This window comes from Danio rerio, chromosome 7, assembly GCF_049306965.1.
Source record: "Danio rerio strain Tuebingen ecotype United States chromosome 7, GRCz12tu, whole genome shotgun sequence".
NCBI lineage: Eukaryota > Metazoa > Chordata > Actinopteri > Cypriniformes > Danionidae > Danio > Danio rerio.
Window position 1 is genome coordinate 65,275,450 of NC_133182.1, and position 18,961 is coordinate 65,294,410.

General features: G+C 35.1%; 2 protein-coding genes across 3 annotated transcripts in view; one reads left to right on the forward strand and one right to left on the reverse strand.

Annotated features, from left to right (window-relative positions):
* stim2b (stromal interaction molecule 2b) overlaps window positions 1-18,961 on the forward strand; it is an 860,843-nt gene that overhangs the window by 647,018 nt on the left and 194,864 nt on the right. The gene's annotated exons all lie outside the window — the stretch shown is intronic.
* Window positions 2,488-18,615, reverse strand: cckar (cholecystokinin A receptor). Its single transcript, XM_692401.9, has 5 exons — window positions 18,185-18,615; window positions 17,705-17,956; window positions 11,830-12,088; window positions 6,309-6,436; window positions 2,488-4,101 (listed from the first exon to the last, which is right to left on the reverse strand). Exons 1-5 carry the CDS (start codon window positions 18,312-18,314, stop codon window positions 3,530-3,532), a joined length of 1,341 nt encoding a protein of 446 aa, XP_697493.2. The 5' UTR covers window positions 18,315-18,615; the 3' UTR covers window positions 2,488-3,529.

An 18,961-nucleotide genomic window follows, 5' to 3' on the forward strand; every position in this document is an offset into this window, starting at 1 on the left:
GAACCCAGATTGTATTAGAAAAACATTAAACCACAGCTGCCCAACTCACCGCAGAATTAAACATGCACCTCAACTCTCCTGTTTTCACACAAACTGTCTATCAGGAGCTGCACAGGGCCAATATACATGGCAGGGCTGCTATAGCCAAACCATTGGTCAATCATGCCAATGCCAAATGTCAGTTTTAAGAATGCCAGTAGCAAAAATCTTGGCCTGTGGATATTGTGAAACATTGTTTTCTAATGAGTCCACCCTCACGGTCTTCCCCACATCCAGAAGTTATATCACCCAGACTGGTGAATGCACAGAGTGGAGTATGGGGGTGGATCAGTGGGGGTTTGGGTTGCAGTGTCATAGCATTCTCTAGGCCCAAAACGTGTGCTAGATGGGTGTGTCACTGCCAAGGACAACTGAACTAGTCTGAAGGACTATGTGCACCCAATTCTTCAAACACTATATCCTAAAGACGGTGGCCTGTATCAGGGTGATAATGCACCGATACACACAGCAAGACTGGTGAAAGAATGATTTGATGAACATGAAAGTGAAGTTGAACCACTCCCATGGCCTGCACCGTAACCAGATCTAAATATTATTAAGCCACTTTGGCGTGTTTAAAAGTACTCCTCCACCAGCATCACATAGTGACCTGGCCAATTTTCTGCAGGAATTATTGTGGTTTAAAAGCAAGTGTTTCAGTTTAATTGTCAAACCACTGTATGTAGATCTGTAATAAATGTGCTGCTTAGATGTTCAAGAACTTGAAAAGCTGGTTGCTTTTGTTATTTTTCTAGCATGACTTTTGCACTTTTGTCAAAACAAAATCTTTGAAGCTGCAAATTGACCTTTTTATGCACTCTGTTGGTAATGGTAAAATAATCTGTACAACAACAACAACAACAAAAACATGCTGTGAAATGTATGGTTAAAAAAACAGCAGCTGTGGTTGCATGAATGTTATCATTAAAAATACAGTAGAAATTGTCTTTTTATTTTTGGTACCATATTTTTATGAATTTATACCCCACTGTAAAAATGTGTTATACCAATATACCAATTCACTACCAAAAGCAATTGGTGACAACACAGTCACATGATAGACTCCTTTTAATCAATTAAAATCACAACCATTAAGATGGGATAGATGGGAAATTCACTATTCATAATGCGAGTTATATTTCCAACACATACTGTAAGTAGTAGATTAATTAATAGACACTGACCATCCTACCAATCGTTATACACTACCTGACAAAAGTCTTGTTGTGGATCCCAGTTGTAAGAGCTACTTATAATAGCTTGACTATTAGTTGATCATTTGGAAAAGTGGTAGAAGGTGGATTTTTCTGATGAATCATCTGCTGAACTGCATCCCAATCTTCACAAATACTGCAGAAGACCAACTGGACTCCACATGGAGCCAAGATTCTCACAGAAATCAGTCAAGTTTGGTGAAGGAGAAATTATGGTTTGGGGTTACATTCAGCATGGGGGCGTGCGAGAGATCTGCAGAGTAGATGGCAAAATAAACAGCCTGAGGTCTTAAGACATTTGTGCTGCACATTACATTACAAACCACAGGAGAGGGCAAATTCTTCAGCAGGATAGTGCTCCTTATACTTCAGCCTCCACATCAAAGCTCCCGAAAGCAAAGAAGGTCAAAGTGCTCCAGGATTGGCCAGCCCAGTCAGTAGAAATGAACATTATTGAGCATGTCTGGGGTAAGACAGGAAGGAGGAGGCACTGAAGATGAATCCAAAGAATCTTGATGAATTCTGGGATCCCTACAAGAACGATTTGTTTGTCATTCCAGATGACTTTATTAACAAGTGATTTGAGTCATTGCAGAGATGTATGGATGCAGTCCTCCAAGCTCATGGGAGTCAGACACAATATTCATTCTGTTTCCACTGCAGCATAACTTTATATTCTATACTGGACATTATTTCTGTCCAGTGACAAGACTTTTGTCTAAGCCAGGGGTCACCAATCTCTGTCTTGGAGGGCCGGTGTCCCTGCAGGGTTTAGCTCCAACTTGCCTCAACACACCTGCCTGAATGCTTCAAGTATACCCAGTAAGACCTTGATTAGCTTGTTCAGGTGTGTTTGATTAGGGTTGGAGGTAAAATCTGCAGGACACCGGTCCTCCAGGAACAAGTTTGGTGAGCACTGGTCTAAGCAAAGTCAGACCTTACTGTCCTAATGAAATCATCCAAAATTAAGGCATGATCATATTTTATTTAGGTCCAATAAGTGTAATCTAGAGGCCTTTGATTTTCATATAGGACACTTCAGATACCAAATGATCAACTAGAAGTCCAGTTATTATTCGTTGTTCCTAAAACTTAGATAGATGACAAGACTTTTTGATAGGTAGTGTACTCTCAGAAAAAAAGTTGTCACTGAGCCAATACCTTTTCAAAAGGTTTACTTTTTCAGCGTAATACCAATATGCACCCTTTTGGTACAGCTTGGGTGAATAATTAACTCAACTGCAAACTTTTGAATGATACTGTTGTTAAAACTATTAGAAAGAAACAAACAAATATGCATTCACCGGCCACTTTATTAGGTACACCTTTTCAACTGCTCAACTGTTAAGGCAAGGCAGTAACTCAATGCATTTATGCATGTAGACATGCTCAAGACGATCTACTGGTGTTCAAACCGAGCATCCAAATGCAGAAGAAAGGTGATTTAAATGACTTTGATTGTGGCATGGTTGTTTGTGCCAGACGGGCTGGTCTGAGTATTTCAGAAACTGCTGATCTACTGGGATTTTCACACACAACTATTTCTAGAGTTTACAGAGAATGGTCTAAAAAAGATAAAATATCCATAAGCGGCAGTTCTGTGGGCGCATATGCCTTGTTGATGCCAGAGGTCAGAGTAGAATGGCCAGACTGGTTCCAGCTGATAAAGGCAACAGTAGCTCAAATAACCACTAGTTACAACCGAGGTCTGTAGAAGAGCATCTCTGAATACACTACGTCCAACCTTGAGGCGGATGGCCTACAGCAGCAGAAGACCACTCCGGGTACTAGATGGTGTTCCTAATAAAATGGCTGGTGAATGTGTATATATATATATTAAAACAATTGCTTTGACACACACAAAAATGAAAAATACCAAAAAAGAAAAGCAATGCAACACTTAACTTTCTAACTGAGTCAGAAAACCAAAGGAACAAATCATGTTTAGGGCTTATTCAGTCTTGCCATATGTGAAGCCCAACATTTATAAGTTAAAGCCGTGATGAGACCTGCACGCAACAGTCTTGTTCCATTTGCTGCCGCTGTTTATTTAATGTTGTAACGTACTAAACGAAGCACTAAATTCAGTCAGTTTCACAGCTATTTGTCTGTGTGTTCGTGATCTCATTCATCACCAGTAAAACAAGTCTCCCTTCACATAGCAGCCAGAGAACTTATCATTCATTTTACTATATACCAATGGTATCAAACTCCTCAGCCTTCACCCGAGATAAACTTGGTGTTGGGTTCTTACCCTTCATATTTCACACTGTCATCTATGCTTGTGCTGAACCACGGACACTGGTGTCGGTGAGCTTGGTAAGTGTTCCTGAGGTCTGCGTATTACCATCAGTCTGTCCAGCTCCTTTAAACAGCGTTCCCAAACCTCCAGCTCCTCTGGCACTGCGCCGGGTGCTGCTTCTGCTGAACTCATCCACATCACCCCTACAGCACGAGAATGTGGACAGAATGCCTTGTCTGAAGCGTTTGTTCATAAAGCAGTAAACTATGGGGTTGACGCAGGCGGAGGTGTAGGACAGCAGGTGGATAAAGGATATTGGCGCTCCTGATAGGAGACTGTCTGCTGAGCGTCTGTCAAAAGCTCGCCAGGCATTAACCACGAAGACAGGCGTCCAGCAGAGGAAGAACAGCCCCACGATTACCAGTAGCATGCGAATGACCCGCTTCTTGGCCATGAGGTTTGCTGTGGGGCTGTTGCTGCAAACTCTTCTCAGTTTGGATTTGGGGTGGCTGGGCATCACCGGCTCGCTGCGCTTCTTCTTAGATGGTTGGAAGTAGCAGCCATCGCTGTCACCATTTTTCAGACTGGAAGTGCCGTATTCTTTCTCTAGTGAGTAAAAATGTGGATGAAATTGTATTTTTATTGCTCAAAACAGAGCTGAGTGGTTGTAACACTAAAGCAGCTTTCTCTACCATCTCTGACATTGATGTACAGTTGTAAAAGGTTGCGTTTATACATTTCTGGTCTGGTTGTAAAGCAACTATTTCAAACATTAATTTATTCATTCATTCATTCTTTCATTCATTTTCTTTTCGGCTTAGTCCCTTTATTAATCAGGGGTCACTACTGTGGAATGAACTGCCAACTTATCCAGCATATGTTTTACACAGTGGAACTCATCACTGTGAAACACCTATACACTCTTGCATTCACACACATAAACTATGGACAATTTAGCTTACCCAATTCACCTGTAGCGCATGTGTTTGGACTGTGGGGGAAACCGGAGTACTCCGAGGAAACCCACGCAAACACGGGGAGATCATGTAACCTCCACACAGCAATGCCAACTGACCCAGCCAGGGCTCAAACCAGTGACCTTCTTGCTTTGAGGCGATCGTGCTACCCACTGCACCACCGTGACGCCCCTATTTCAATCAATTGCAGTTTGTTTGGTTTTTTTTTATTCTGTTGAACCAGCCTGGGGTGCATTTCTGAAAACCATTGTTTCCCAAATCCATCACTCCATCGAACATTCGCAAACTGTGTAGCAAAATTGTACGACTGCAACTAAACCTTTAGAGCTGTAAATGAATGCGAAAAGGAAAATAATACTCATTTCATGAACCTTATTTTTTTGTTGGCCAAATTTCATATTCACAAGAGCAAGCTTTGTAAGTGTAAACCTTTTTTATTTCTAAATTTCAAATTGAAATAAAAATGCATTTTAAATCCAAAGAGGGATCAACAAACTTAACAGCAAAACGAATAAGGACTTTGATGAAGGACTTGGCAGTCGTCTTGGACTAAATGACTGATAACCTCTGGATTGTTGTTGTTTGGTTGATGACATTTGTTGTTTTTCAAGCATTCAATAAAATAAAATAAAAAAAACCTCTAGAGCTGTTGCTAGAAGCAGAGTTCCTGGTTGTGTTCTTTTTCATGTAATTCCCTCTATGCCCTATTCATTTAGAACATTGCAACATTTAAACTGGAAATGATTTAAAAACAAAAGCGTGAAAGTCATCCCTCTTAATTTACTTTTAAAGTATTATTACAGTTCTGTTTCAACGATCAGTTTGACAATAGCGTTTTCTTCGTAGTGAACTTTGAAAATATTTATGACAATTTGAACACAACCGTGGCTCATAACGAAACCTTTAAGTGACCTATTATTTAAAAGCGGAATTCACGTTACGTCTCTAAAGCTTGTGAAAAAATAAATATATAGCATACGTTAATGCTTTTAATTTACAGTAGGTTATTCATTAGGTATCTGTATATGTCAAGGGCCTTTTCTGCAATGATTTGCATATGTCAAATTGCAAAGGATGACTTTTTTTTACAATAAATAAAAAACAAATAAACAATAATAATAATAATAATAATAACAACAACAATATGAATTATTGTTATTATTATCATTATTAATTAGAATTTTTTTAAATAAATAGCCTACTGCACATTACCACCATTAATGATTAGTATGATTCATACAGTATACTGTATAGGTTAGAATAAGTGTTAGCTAAGTGGTTTTATGTTTTAGATTAAATATGGCTTGTTGTCAAAAATATTTGTAAAGTAAACATCAGCAATATGTTTTACCTGACATATATTTCAATTAATATTAATCAAGAAATGAAGGGTTTTTTCTCTGAAGAACTTGGTAACTCCACCACGTTTAGAGCATCATTATGGAGGTTTTACATTTTAACTAATGTGGTATAAACAATGGATCTGCGACAGAACAACTAGTTTTGGGAAACACAAGCCACTACATCAATTTTTTCCCAAACGATGCATCGTACTATGATAGTTCAGCCGCAAGTGATGTCATTGTTTTGGGAAACGCACCCCAGATCTCATTATAAAGTTTACTAAACAACACCCCTACACCCAACCGTTGTTGGAGGATACTAAATTATACTAATGAGATTGTACAAATTTATATGAATTAGCCACTAAATCAAAATGTTACGAATTATATTAATTATATTATATTAAATATAAAATTTGAAACAGCTCTATTTATAGAATAATTTCACAACAGAAATATTAAGCTGATAAAATCCTTGATATTTTGTCCATACCTCTGTTTGACTTCCTGTTAGTCATTTCAAATCTGATTCCCCTGTAGAGTTCAAGTGAGGTGAGGCCATAAGCTGTCATCATTATGATCCCAGGCACAAGAAAGAGTGTCAGCAACAGGAAAATATACCTTCAAAAATGAATGCAAAGGAGTCAGCCACAAGATCAGAGCTTAGCTGACAGTACAGATCTGAAATGTGTACAGGAATATTTGTATTTTTAGCTAAAAAAAGCAACATTGAAGGGATAGTTCACCTAAAACTGAAAATTCTGTCATCATTTACTCATCCTTAGTCATTTACTCATCCAAATCTTTCTACTTTTAAACACAAAAGAAGACACTTTGAAAAATGATGGAAAACACTGACTCTCATATCATTTTTCTTTTGTGTTTAGCAGAAAGAAAAAAGGAAACTGATAAAGGTTTGCAACCGTTTGAGGGTGAGTAAATAATGAGTACGTTTTCCATTTTAGCTGAACTATCCCTTTAAGACTTTCCATCATAGTCAAATCATTTAAGATGATTCCCTCACTCCATTTTAATCCGAACATTTTGGATATGTATATATAGTTGCAATCAGAATTATTAACCCCCCTGAATTATTAGCCCCCCTGTTTATTTTTCCCCAATTTCTCTTTTTCTGTTTAAAAGAGAGAAGATTTCTAGGACTAAGATTAAAAGATTAATAACTCATTTCTAAAAACTGATTTATTTTATCTTTGCCATGAAGACAGTAAATAACATTTCACTAGATATTTTTCAAGACACTTTTTTCCCCCCACATACTTGCTCTGTTAAACATCATTTGGGGCATTTGTAAAAAAAAAAAAAAGAAAAAAAATAAATTAAAAGGGGGCTAATAATTCTGACTTCAACTGTGTGTGTGTGTGTGTGTGTGTGTGTGTATATATATATATATATATATATATATATATATATATATATATATAAAGGGTGTCACGATCCTCCAAATCCTCGATTCTATTACATTTTCGATTCTAAAATCACGATTCGATTCGATTTTTTGATTATGAATAATTAATTAAATAATAACAAATTAATTATTAGTAGCCTACCATTTAAACTACCTGACTTGCATGGTCTTTGTTTTACCAATAAACAAATCATACAGTAAATGAATAAAGGTAAGTTACACACATAGTTACAACCTGTCAATCACGTTTTTCTGCGGGACTCGTGAATAGGCAATGATCTGTGTCGTCATAATGGCGTCGGTAAAAAAGATGCACAACCAACAGAAACCAGCCAACAGTATCTGAGGTGTTCGCTAAAATGAGTACTTGTGTAAAAGTAAAAGATGGAAACAGTCTGACTCGCTGACTGCCTTGACCCGCTGTCTCGAGCACATGACAATGTGTGTGCGTCTGTGTGTGAATAAGTGTGTGTGGTCACGTGATGTGCGTTTTCAGCGGTAGTGAGGAAGGAGGGCTGCTCAGAAATGCTACACGCCAGTGTGGATGTGGATCGTTGTCGTTCTAAATTGCCATTTAAAAACAAAGACATATTAGTGTAAACAGGGCCTGAGTGTGTATTTTTCGCGAGCGGATTTGCAACGGGTGCGGGGCGGAGGATCGCGTTGCGCCCATCGTCTATCATCCCAACCGTAATACGTTCATAGCAGAGCTTGCAAACTGTGTTTTTTTTTTGTCGACAACACGAACGTTGTCAACATGACTAACTGGAAATCCAAAATACTTCCACACCGGCGACTTCATTGAAAGAGGAGAGGGTTTAAGCTCTGTCGACGGGTCTCCTGCGTCTGCAGTTTAACAAGCACTTCAACAAGCATGTTTTTTTCCCGCTTGGCAAGCCAAGCTAACGTGACATGGGGGCGTGGCAGCATCGACGATTCTATTTTTTGATTCGATAATCGAAGTTGAGCATAAATTTCGATCGATTTCGATTAAAAATCGAAATTGTGACACCCCTAATATACATATATATATTAGGGATGTAACGGTATTAGAATTTCACGGTACTGTAATACCTCAGTATGAATGGCACGGTACGGTATTTATTGAATTATTTACAGGAAAAACAAAACTAATGAAAATACTCCAAAAAAGTGCCAAAAGTGTCAATGACATACAAATTAGCCATCTATCTGTAAGCTTTGAAACAGGAACTTCAATTTTAATAACAAAAAATTATTAAACCATGTAAAAAAATAAAGTTTCAATTTAGTATTGTTGAAAACTCATCACATTCAACATTTAATAACTCACTCACTTAGATAGAGATGGGTTTTAAGGAAAATTATTATATAAATATAATCTGGTAAAAGCTGGTCTCTCTGGGCACTTACAATGTCCCCTGCAACAGAAAAAAACCCTCTCATTTGGGACTGAGGCTTCTGGGACAGAGATATGACTTGGCCCATGTTGATAGCAGTGGGTAACGTTGTGCATTGTCTTTCCCCTACTTGAGAGGACAAGCCATGAGTGAGATAGAGGTCTCTTTGCGGTACAAGTCAATGTCTGCATCAATCTGAACAGTGTACTGTGTTTCTACAGTCCCCATGACTGTTATTAGTCGTATTCCCCAACTTGTATTTCACCACAGTCTGGCAGTGCCTGCATACCGTTTTTTTTTTTTTGTCCGTCACCTTTTCTCCTTTCTCGTATCTTTTTAGAAAGAAACCGAAATGCTTCCACACATCCAATTTAAAACCCGCTTTAGGTTCTATCATTTCCAGGTCTTTTTCATCCCCGCTACTAGCAGCACACTCCATTTCCGCATTACTGGATCTGTAGCGACAACAGACCGCAAAGGAGGATGGCCACGCCTGGGCTGATTGGAATTGTAGTTTCCGCTACCTCCCGTTCGCTTCATTTGCCTGGCCAAATTTTCTCAGAAGACCTATAGTTTTACCGATTCATGCGACTACGGTAATATAGAAAAAAATTGCTATTACGGTATGACGGTATTTACAATACCGTTACATCCCTAATATATATCTCAACACGCATATATTATGTAGAAACAAACTTTTATTTTGGCAATTAATCTTTGTCTAGCTCTAAGATCAAGCACATATTATTATTATTATTAGTGTATTTGTGTAAATTATAATATTTCAATTTTATAATTAAACTGAGATAATAAAACTGCACAAAAAATAATAGCAACTGAATGATTGGAATTAGTTTGTTGTCGATTGTAGACTTTAATACAATAATATTGATGTGCAAGTCATTAAGCCCCCTATAGTTAACAACTGAAATTTGAACTAAAATTTAAGAACATTAATGTTTTAGGTTTACTTTTTTTCCATCCAATGTAGACAAACATATCAAACAAAAGATAATTCCATTTTATAAAATGTAGATAAACAATATTTTACAAATTATAGGCCAGTTTCTATACTACACCAGTTTTCAAAATTTTAGAAAAACCTTTTGTTGAAAGGCATAATAATTTCATAGAAACACATAACCTTTTAACTGATGACCAATTTAGGTTCAGGAAAAAAATAGATCAACATCTCTGGCATTAATAGAAATTATTGAGGAAACTATTAATAAAATAGATAAAAAGGAGTAAGGAGTTGGAGTTTTTTATAGATTTAAAGAAGGCATTTGATACAATAAATCATAATATATTGGTAAATAAATTAGAAAGGTATTAGAGGAGTAGCCTTGGACTGGATAAGCAGTTATATAAAACATAGGCAACAGTTGGTGGAAATTGGCAATCATATATCTTCATACCTAAATGTACATTGTGGCATACCACAAGGATCAGTTTTAGGTCCAATATTGTTTATAATTTACATTAATGATATGTGTGAGATATCAGAGTTGTTTAATTTTGTTTTATTTGCAGATGATACAAGTATATTTTGTTCTGAGAATTTACCAAAATGTATTATGTTGATTAAAACAGAACTCAATAAATTGAAATTGGGGTTTGACTTAAATAAATTGTCATTAAATATAAGTAAAACAAAGGATATGTTATTTGGGAAATTAAAAAGTAGTCATAACATAGATTTACAAATTGATTATGTAAATAAATAATAAAGTTATAGAAAGAGTAAATGCAAGTTTCTTGGTGTTGTGTTGAATCATAAAATTAGTTGGAAACCGCAAATAAATAATGTGATATCAAAAAGAGTAAAAACTGTAGCAATATTATATGAAGTAAGATTTATCCTGGACATTAAATCAATGTATGTAATAAAAAACACACTTGTGTTGCCATATACGAGTTATTGTGTTGAAATTTGGGGGGATACATACAAATCTAAATTATGATCCGTATGTACAATGAAGGAAAAAGTAATTACACTGATAAAAGATGTGGAGTATTTGAAGCATACAAAACCTTTATTTTTAAAATTGAAGATACTTAAGTTCACTAAAATGGGTAAATTTAAAACAGCATAATTTATTATTAAAGCTGGGAATACATTACTTCAGAAATTAATACAAAAGTTTTTGGAAGAAAGACAAGGGGGATATAATCTGAGAGAAGAACAGAATTTTAGGAGGTTGAAAACAAGGACAACTTTTAAAAGAAGTTTGTTTATGTCTGTAGGGTGAAATTATGGAACCGTCTAAAACATTCTCAAACAATGTCAGGATATTAATCAATTTAAAAAGTTGTGTGTGTGTGTGTGTGTGTGTGTGTGTGTGTGTGTGTGTGTGTGTGTGTGTGTGTGTGTGTGTGTGTGTGTATATATATTTATATATATATATATAAATAATGACGGAAGTGATTGAAAAAAGATAAAAAAGATAAAATGAGAAAGGTATGATGAATTTTTAATTAATGGCTATTTGCAGTTCTATGTTTTTTTGAGTGTATGTTAAAAAATGTAAAGGTACAAATAGAATCAAACATATAATATGTCAAAGATGCCAAAAGCATCAAATATGTCTCATGTAAAAAGAGGAGATAAGTAAAAGAAGAAATAAGTTTAAGTAATTGACGAATGATGTATGTGCTAATGGGGTGGGAAAACTATAGGCTTGTGCTTCATCCACTCCATTTTCGACCATGTTGAAATGTATTGTTTGTTAAAGATATTTTATGTATGATATTTTTGTTCGTAAATCAAATTAAAGCAAATCAAAATTGAACTGCTATTATTGCTTTTAAACCTCCAAATGATTACTGATTTAAAAAAGAGTGTTCTACACAAAACAGGTATAGTATCTATTTACAACAAATGCAAAACAAGAAGAATCTTTTCAGCGAAGGCATTTCTCAGTAACTCCACCCACCACTGCTGAGATGTTTTGCCATTAGTATAAACAGTATTTAATATTACTTCTATTTACACCCTGTGTGAATATTATCTATCTCTATTTACACTTATACTTACTGCAAACAGTTTCTATCACTATTTACACAGTGTAAATAATTTATATTATTAGCTGCTGCTGAAAACATAGCAGCATATAGGTCAGCAACAACACAAGGCTACATGAAGTCAGAAATTTTAGATTAACTCCCTCTTCTTTAATAATAATATCAGAAATGAACTGAAAACTTACCAGGTCTGCATGACATCACTGGGCCAAACCAAGCGGCACATGTTGCCAGTGCTGTTGTTACTGCGTATGAAAGGCACAAGGGTGCTGCCTATGGGATAAGGCAGCATGAGCAGAAACGACACCACCCAGGTGGCAGAGATGACTTTTACAGCGTGAGACTTAGTCTGCCAGGCACGGGATTTCAACGGGTTGCAGATGGCACTGTAGCGCTCCAGAGAAATGGCCACGAGGTTCAATGTGGATACGCTCACCGAAATACCTGTGTGTTAGAACACACACATCTCAGTTGCACATGCAGAAATAAGTCTCAGAGGTATGATATAGAGCAGGGGTGATCAATCCTGTTCCTGGAGATCTACCTTCCTGCAGATTTCAGTTGCTACCCATATCAAACACACCTGCCTGTAATTATCAAGTGGTGTTCAGGTCCTAATTAATTGGTTCAGGTGTGTTTGATATGGGTAGCAACTGAAATCTGCAAGAAGGTAGCTCTCAGGAACAGGACTGAGCACCCCTGATATAGAGTATAGCAAATTGAAATTACATTTGTTTTCAAATTCTGTTTTAAATTTTTACAAAGTGATGTTTAAAGGAGCAAGGACATTTTCACAATATTTCCTATATTATATATATTCTGGAGAAAGTGTTTCTTTTAGTTTGGCTGCAATATAAGGAATTTAAAATAAAATTTAAGAGCTATACTATTAGCACTCTTAATATTAAATATAAATCGCTGTTGTTCAATTTGCCCAATTAACCTAGCTCTCCCTAGTTAACCCATTAAGCTTTTAAAATGCACTTTAGGCTGAATACTACACTGGATAAAAAATTAAACTTTGAACCAACTTTAAAAATAAATGTAATTGTCACAGCAATTTTTTTTGTTTTCTCAAAGTATAATTTAACTTTGGTTTATACATAATAATTTAATTAAACCTAGTTAAAATATATATTTATTATGGTCAAGAAAAAAATACATTCACAATAAGTAAAACATTGTTTACTATATTGACAGTAAACATTCATTAATTTATTCATTCATTCATTCTTTCGCTTAGTCCCTGATTATCAGAGGTTGCCATAGTGGAATTAACCGCCAACTATTCCAGCAAATGCCCTTCCAGCCGCAACCCAGTATTGGGAAACACCCATACACTCTTACAATCACACACAAACTTACACACTACGGCCAATTTAGTTTACCCAATTCACCTATAGCGCATGTGTTTGGACTTGTGAGGGAAACCAGAACACTCGAAGGAAACCCACACAAACACCCAGCCGGGACTCAATCCAGTGACCTTCTTCCTGTGAGGTGACAGTGCTAACCACTGAGCCACCTTGCTGCCCAGACTATATAAATATTTTTTTTTCAACATTACTGTAATTTGTTACAGCTAAATGGATCAATTTCCCTCAAATGATAGTTTTGACTTTTTTGAAAGTGAAAACTATAATACAATATTAATAAAACAATTATTAATATGCCCAAGGAAAAAAATACATTGAATCAAAGGTAAAATATTGTTTTTATAGACAATAAATACATTAATCTAATTTGGTTTGACTTAAAATCAAATACCAAGTAGAGTTGTACTTTGGGTTAAACTAATAATTACATATAATGTTAGACTATGCTATAGCTAGTTATTTTACTTTCAATAATGAGCTAAACTATCTACGGAAGCTGTCGCCTCACAGCAAGAAGGTCACTGGATCAAGGCATTTCTGTGTGATGTTTATATGTTCTTCCCGTGTTCGCGTAGGTTTCTCCACGTGGGCTGCTTCAGTTTCCCCCACTAGTCCAAAGATGTGGTACAGGTAATTTGGGTAAGCTAAAATTGTCCTTAGTTTATGTGTGTGAATGAGTGTATGTATGTTCCCTACAGATGGGTTGCTACAGTCTCAGAAAAAAGTTGCTACAGTCTCAGAAAAAAAGGTAAAAATAATGTTTCTTAAGGAACAGTTTTGTACCTTTGTAAATGTTGTACCTTATATGGTACAGAAAAGACCTAATACTGTTCTGTACCTTTTATGATATAACTGAAATGGAAGTATACACAATGTTTCTCATAAAAAAAAGGTACAAAAGTGTTGAACAACTCCTTCTTTATTTACAATATCTATGAAAATAAATGACTGAAAAGGCAAAGTGATTTTATAAGTAATTTCCATAATAAAACATGAATCATCATTTAAAAGTATTAGTAAAATTATTAAGATCTCTAATACAAAAATAGATTTGATTTATGTTCAATTATTTTTTATTCGTTAATGTAAATGGAAAAGGTGCATTTACTCTAAAGGTACCTTTTTTGAAAACATTGTTTAAAAATGTATTTGATGGTTTATTCATTCATTCATTTTCTTGTCGGCTTAGTCCCTTTAATAATCTGGGGTCGCCACAGCGGAATGAACCACCAACTTATCCAGCAAGTTTTTACGCAGCGGATGCCCTACCAGCCGCAACCCATCTCTGGGAAACACCCACACAAACACTCATACACTACGGACATTTTAGCCTACCAGTTCACCTATCCCACATGTCTTTGGACTGTGGGGGAAACCGGAGCACCCGGAGGAAACCCACGCGAAAGCAGGGAAAACATGCAAACTTCACACAGAAACGCCAACTGAGCCGAGGTTCGACCCAGCGACCTTCTTGCTGTGAGGCGACAGCACTACCTACTGCGCCACTGCCTCGCCTTGATGTTTTATATTTACTGAAAATAAATTGACACATTTTGGATAAAGCAAAATGCCTTTAAATAATTTTGAAGGAACACATTTGACGCTATTAGGTACAAAGTTTTTTGTCACTGTAGTGGTACCTACATGGATCAGATTTGTACCTTTGATAAAGGTACAATATTGCATCATGTTTTAAAATGCCAAAGGTACATTTTAGTGTCCACCCCAAAAAAAAAAAAAAAAAAACATTTCCTTAAAGGTACAAACTGCAATGGTACAATTTTTTTTCTTTGTCTTAAGGTAAAATTCTATTCCATAAAAAGGTACTGCCCCAGTGACAAGGGTTTGTACAGTACCTTCTTTGGTACAACCATTTTTTTCTGAGTGTTAAAAGTAAAAATACAACTTTAAGAAAAAGTTTTTTTTAAAAGTTACCTAGGGCTTTATTTTTTTACTTCAAGGCAAATTGAATGGGCAGGATAAAACAAGAAAGCATAATTTTTCACTTAATCCAATGTAAAATATATATATTTTTTAAATAACAGTGTCAGAATGTCAGAGACACAGAATGACATAGTAATTTAACTTTTTGTGTGTGTAGTATACAGCAAAATAACTAGAAAAATATTATGTTCTGTCATCATGGCAAAGACAAAATAATTTAGTAATTAGAAATTAATTATTAAATTTACGATGTTCGAAAATGTGTTGAGAAAATCTTGTCTGTTAAACAGCACTTGTGAAATATTTTTAAAATAACAAAAAATGTACAGGAGGGCTAATCAGACTTCAACTGTATGTGATTCTATAAACAACAAGAACTACGAAATGAAAACAGACAGGAAATCTTCATAACAAGCTAACTGTAAGCTCTGATAACAAAAGTACGAAGTGTTCTCAAAGTTAACGGCTGTTGACGGTTTAATGCTTTGCATCTATTAAGACAGCAGCTCCAGATCGTTCTGAATGTTAACATACCCATGCGGTAATAACAACAGACAACGTAAATGAAGTCAGCTTTATCATGAGCAAGTATTACAGAAGAGCACGAAACAAACACATAAAACATGCTGAAGCATCAGACAGAGAGATATCGCACAGTAGCTTTGTCTCATTACTTCATTGTTTACACTGAACGGTCGCAACATCTGGAAGTGTGCAACTAACTTGGCTTGCCGCACATGATTCAACAAGTCGTAAATATGATTTCAAAATGTATGTGTCTTGCAATAGATTGCACATCTCAATGCCTCTACAGCTGAGGCTTACAATATAATTAAATTAAATGCATTTAGTACTAATTAAATGAGGTCTGTGCTTTTAGTAATAATAATAATAATAATAATACAAAGAATGGAAATAAAGCAGCTGAAATAGCTGGACATATAACATGAAAATGGAGACATTTACATTGCACTGGGCTGAACTTAATTGAACTTTAACTGTGAAAACTGGACGGAGGCATTTTCAATTTAATAGAGCTTAATCTGTTAAGCTGCTTTGACACAATCTACATCGTAAAAAGCATTATAGATATAAAGATAATTTGAATATAATGTTATCAAATGTATTTTAAGCAACAAAGTCGCTCATCAAATCAGTGAATATTCTGTGTACACAAAAAAGTACCATGCTGTTATTTTCTGCCAGACTAACTATAGGCTAGTTACAATCGCCTACACAGATGTGTTTTTGATGTCCATACCATTAACAGTATTTAACTATAAGAGACCAATTCAAGAGCTGTTTTCAGTCTGTCATGTCTTGAGTAAAATGTTCATGTGTGTGTTTTGTTTTATAAACTACTGATAATGTGTTATTGTTGATGTGTTATTTCAGATAATCAAATAAGTATATTATAATTTACAGCATTTATTTGCAGAAAATGACAATGTAGTCAATAATATATTTTCTATTTTCAAACTGTGTATGTTGAGGGAAAACTATATTAAACTATATTAAAATATTAAACATAAGTAAATAATCAGGGTAACACTTTATTTTGATGGTCTATTTGAGTATCAGTAGACTGTCTGCTTAATATCTGTTGATACTGCTCCTTCATTTGTCCAGCCTATTATAGTATTTTACGATCTGGGTAAACTAAATTCACCATAGTGAATAAGTGTGTACGTGCGTGTGTGTGTGTGTCAAAGTGTTATTGTGGTTAGAAGGGCATTTATCGCCTAAAACCTATGACAGAGTAATTGGTGGTTTGTTTCGCTTTTGGTGACACCTGATAAATCAGGTACTAAGCTGAAGCATAGTGAACCTATTATTGTATAAAATATATATATGTGTGTGTGTGTGTGTGTGTGTGTGTGTGTGTCTGTGTGTGTGTGTGTATATATATATATATATATATATATATATATATATATATATATATATATATATATATATATATATATATATATATATATATATATGGGGAAACCCATAGATTTATAATATAATATATATTTATTATTAATTCAAATCGTATTTACAGCTTTTGTTTGAGATTTTATTTATGTAATAATCTGCTGGAATTTAATCTTCACATTCTTTGTTTACTGTTTGTTGGTTATTTTTACTTAAATAAAACTTGAGCAACTTCTTAGGTAGGCATTTAATGACACAGATAACAAACAAAAACCATTTCTGAAAAATACTATTTGATGAATAAAAATGTTACATTAAGTAAGTGAATTTGTGTTGAAACAACATGAATAAATTGTGTGGAACCCTGCATTTTTACAGTGGTTGATCCAAAAACAACTGAAGATTTTTTTTTTTTTTTAACTCGTTTGAAATAAGTAGTTTGAACAATTAGCAAGTCATTTTTTGGAGTGTTGCATTATTATTTATATATGAATGAACAATTTTAATTTCAGAACTATTGTAATTTTTAGACATCAAGTTTTTAAACTAAAATTATTTGAACAAAACTTTATATTTAGCTAAAATAACCATATTTAATGAAGAAGAAACAGCAAATACTTAAAAGTGAACTAAAAAGGTCCACAATCGGACAACATGAATAAATGAACTTATTAGTTTTTTTTACAAATTGAAGTGTATTAAACATAAAACACGTAAGTTGTTCAAAAAACTCAAGACTTGTGATCTTTCGGCTGAATTAAAATAAGTAGTTTGATCAAACAGCAAACGTCATTCTTTGTGTAAGTTTAAATGGACTCACCCATGAAGTAGGTTGCCACTTTGCACATGCCACTGCCGAAGATAAAGTCCTTCATAAGGTTTGGGATGAGGGTGAATGGCATACAAAAAACACAGAGCATCAGGTCACTGACGGCCAGAGACAGCAGGAACAGATTGGTCACCGTCCGCATGCGCCGGTTCCTCAGCAGAACAGCGATGATGAGGCTGTTCCCGAGGAAGCTCAGGATGAAGATCAGCGCATAAAGCACGATCCGCACCGTCTGGTTCATATCTGACACACGACACAGTCAATATCATATTACACAAGTTATAAAAAGCAAACTGTGTCTTCTGAATATTTGCACAAACTAATGCGCAACAAGATGAAACTTGTCTTAACGCACGCAGATAGACTTCAACACAATAAAAAAGAAAAACCTAAAATGTGAATCTCCACTAAAGACAAACAAACAATTGTTAATATCCTAAAGTTAAATTCTACAATTTTAAAATGTCTTACCTTTTGGTTCAGACGGGCTGGGGGTGCTCTCGTTTTTGCACTCCGACAAATTCCCGATTCCAAGCCCACATAATATTTTATAAATATCAGTGGAATTAACGAGCATATCTTGAATTGTAAATGTCTCCATGTCTGTTTGTTGGTTCTGATGACTTCCCACTTTGCTTCGCAGTTAATACCTATCCAAATGAATTTATCTGCATCTCTTGCAGGTAAAAGAACAGCAACATTTGAGCCATAACGCCTCAATGCTGAGCTGTGCGCTGTATATTAAAACACATTCATTTTAAATCATAATTAATACAGCCAAGATAAAAAAAAAATTATACGTTTTGAGATGTAATAATGAGAAGAAAAAAACATCAAAGAAAATGGGTACTTTAAAAGTAGTCTACATCCAGAATGAATATAACCAGCTGTTCCTGACAGAGAGTTGTGATGTGAAGTAATGCAGTTGATAATTTCTGTCTTCAACAGATCCGCAGCTAGACTCCGCCTTCACTTTCTCAGACACCTTCTCTGAATATGGCACACCCCTGACATTTTGTAAACCATTTTTTTTTTTTTTTTGCTGTTGTAAAACTGTTGTTTAATAAAATAATTTATTGGACAAGTTAATAATGAATAATAATAAATAGTAATAAACAGTAAAATAATAATTATCTCATTTTATTATTATTGTGTTAAATCTATTATTTTTTTACAAAAAAAAAAAAATGAATTAAAATATATATAAGTACCCTACGCTATGCAAGGGCTAAAGTAATATTTCTTACC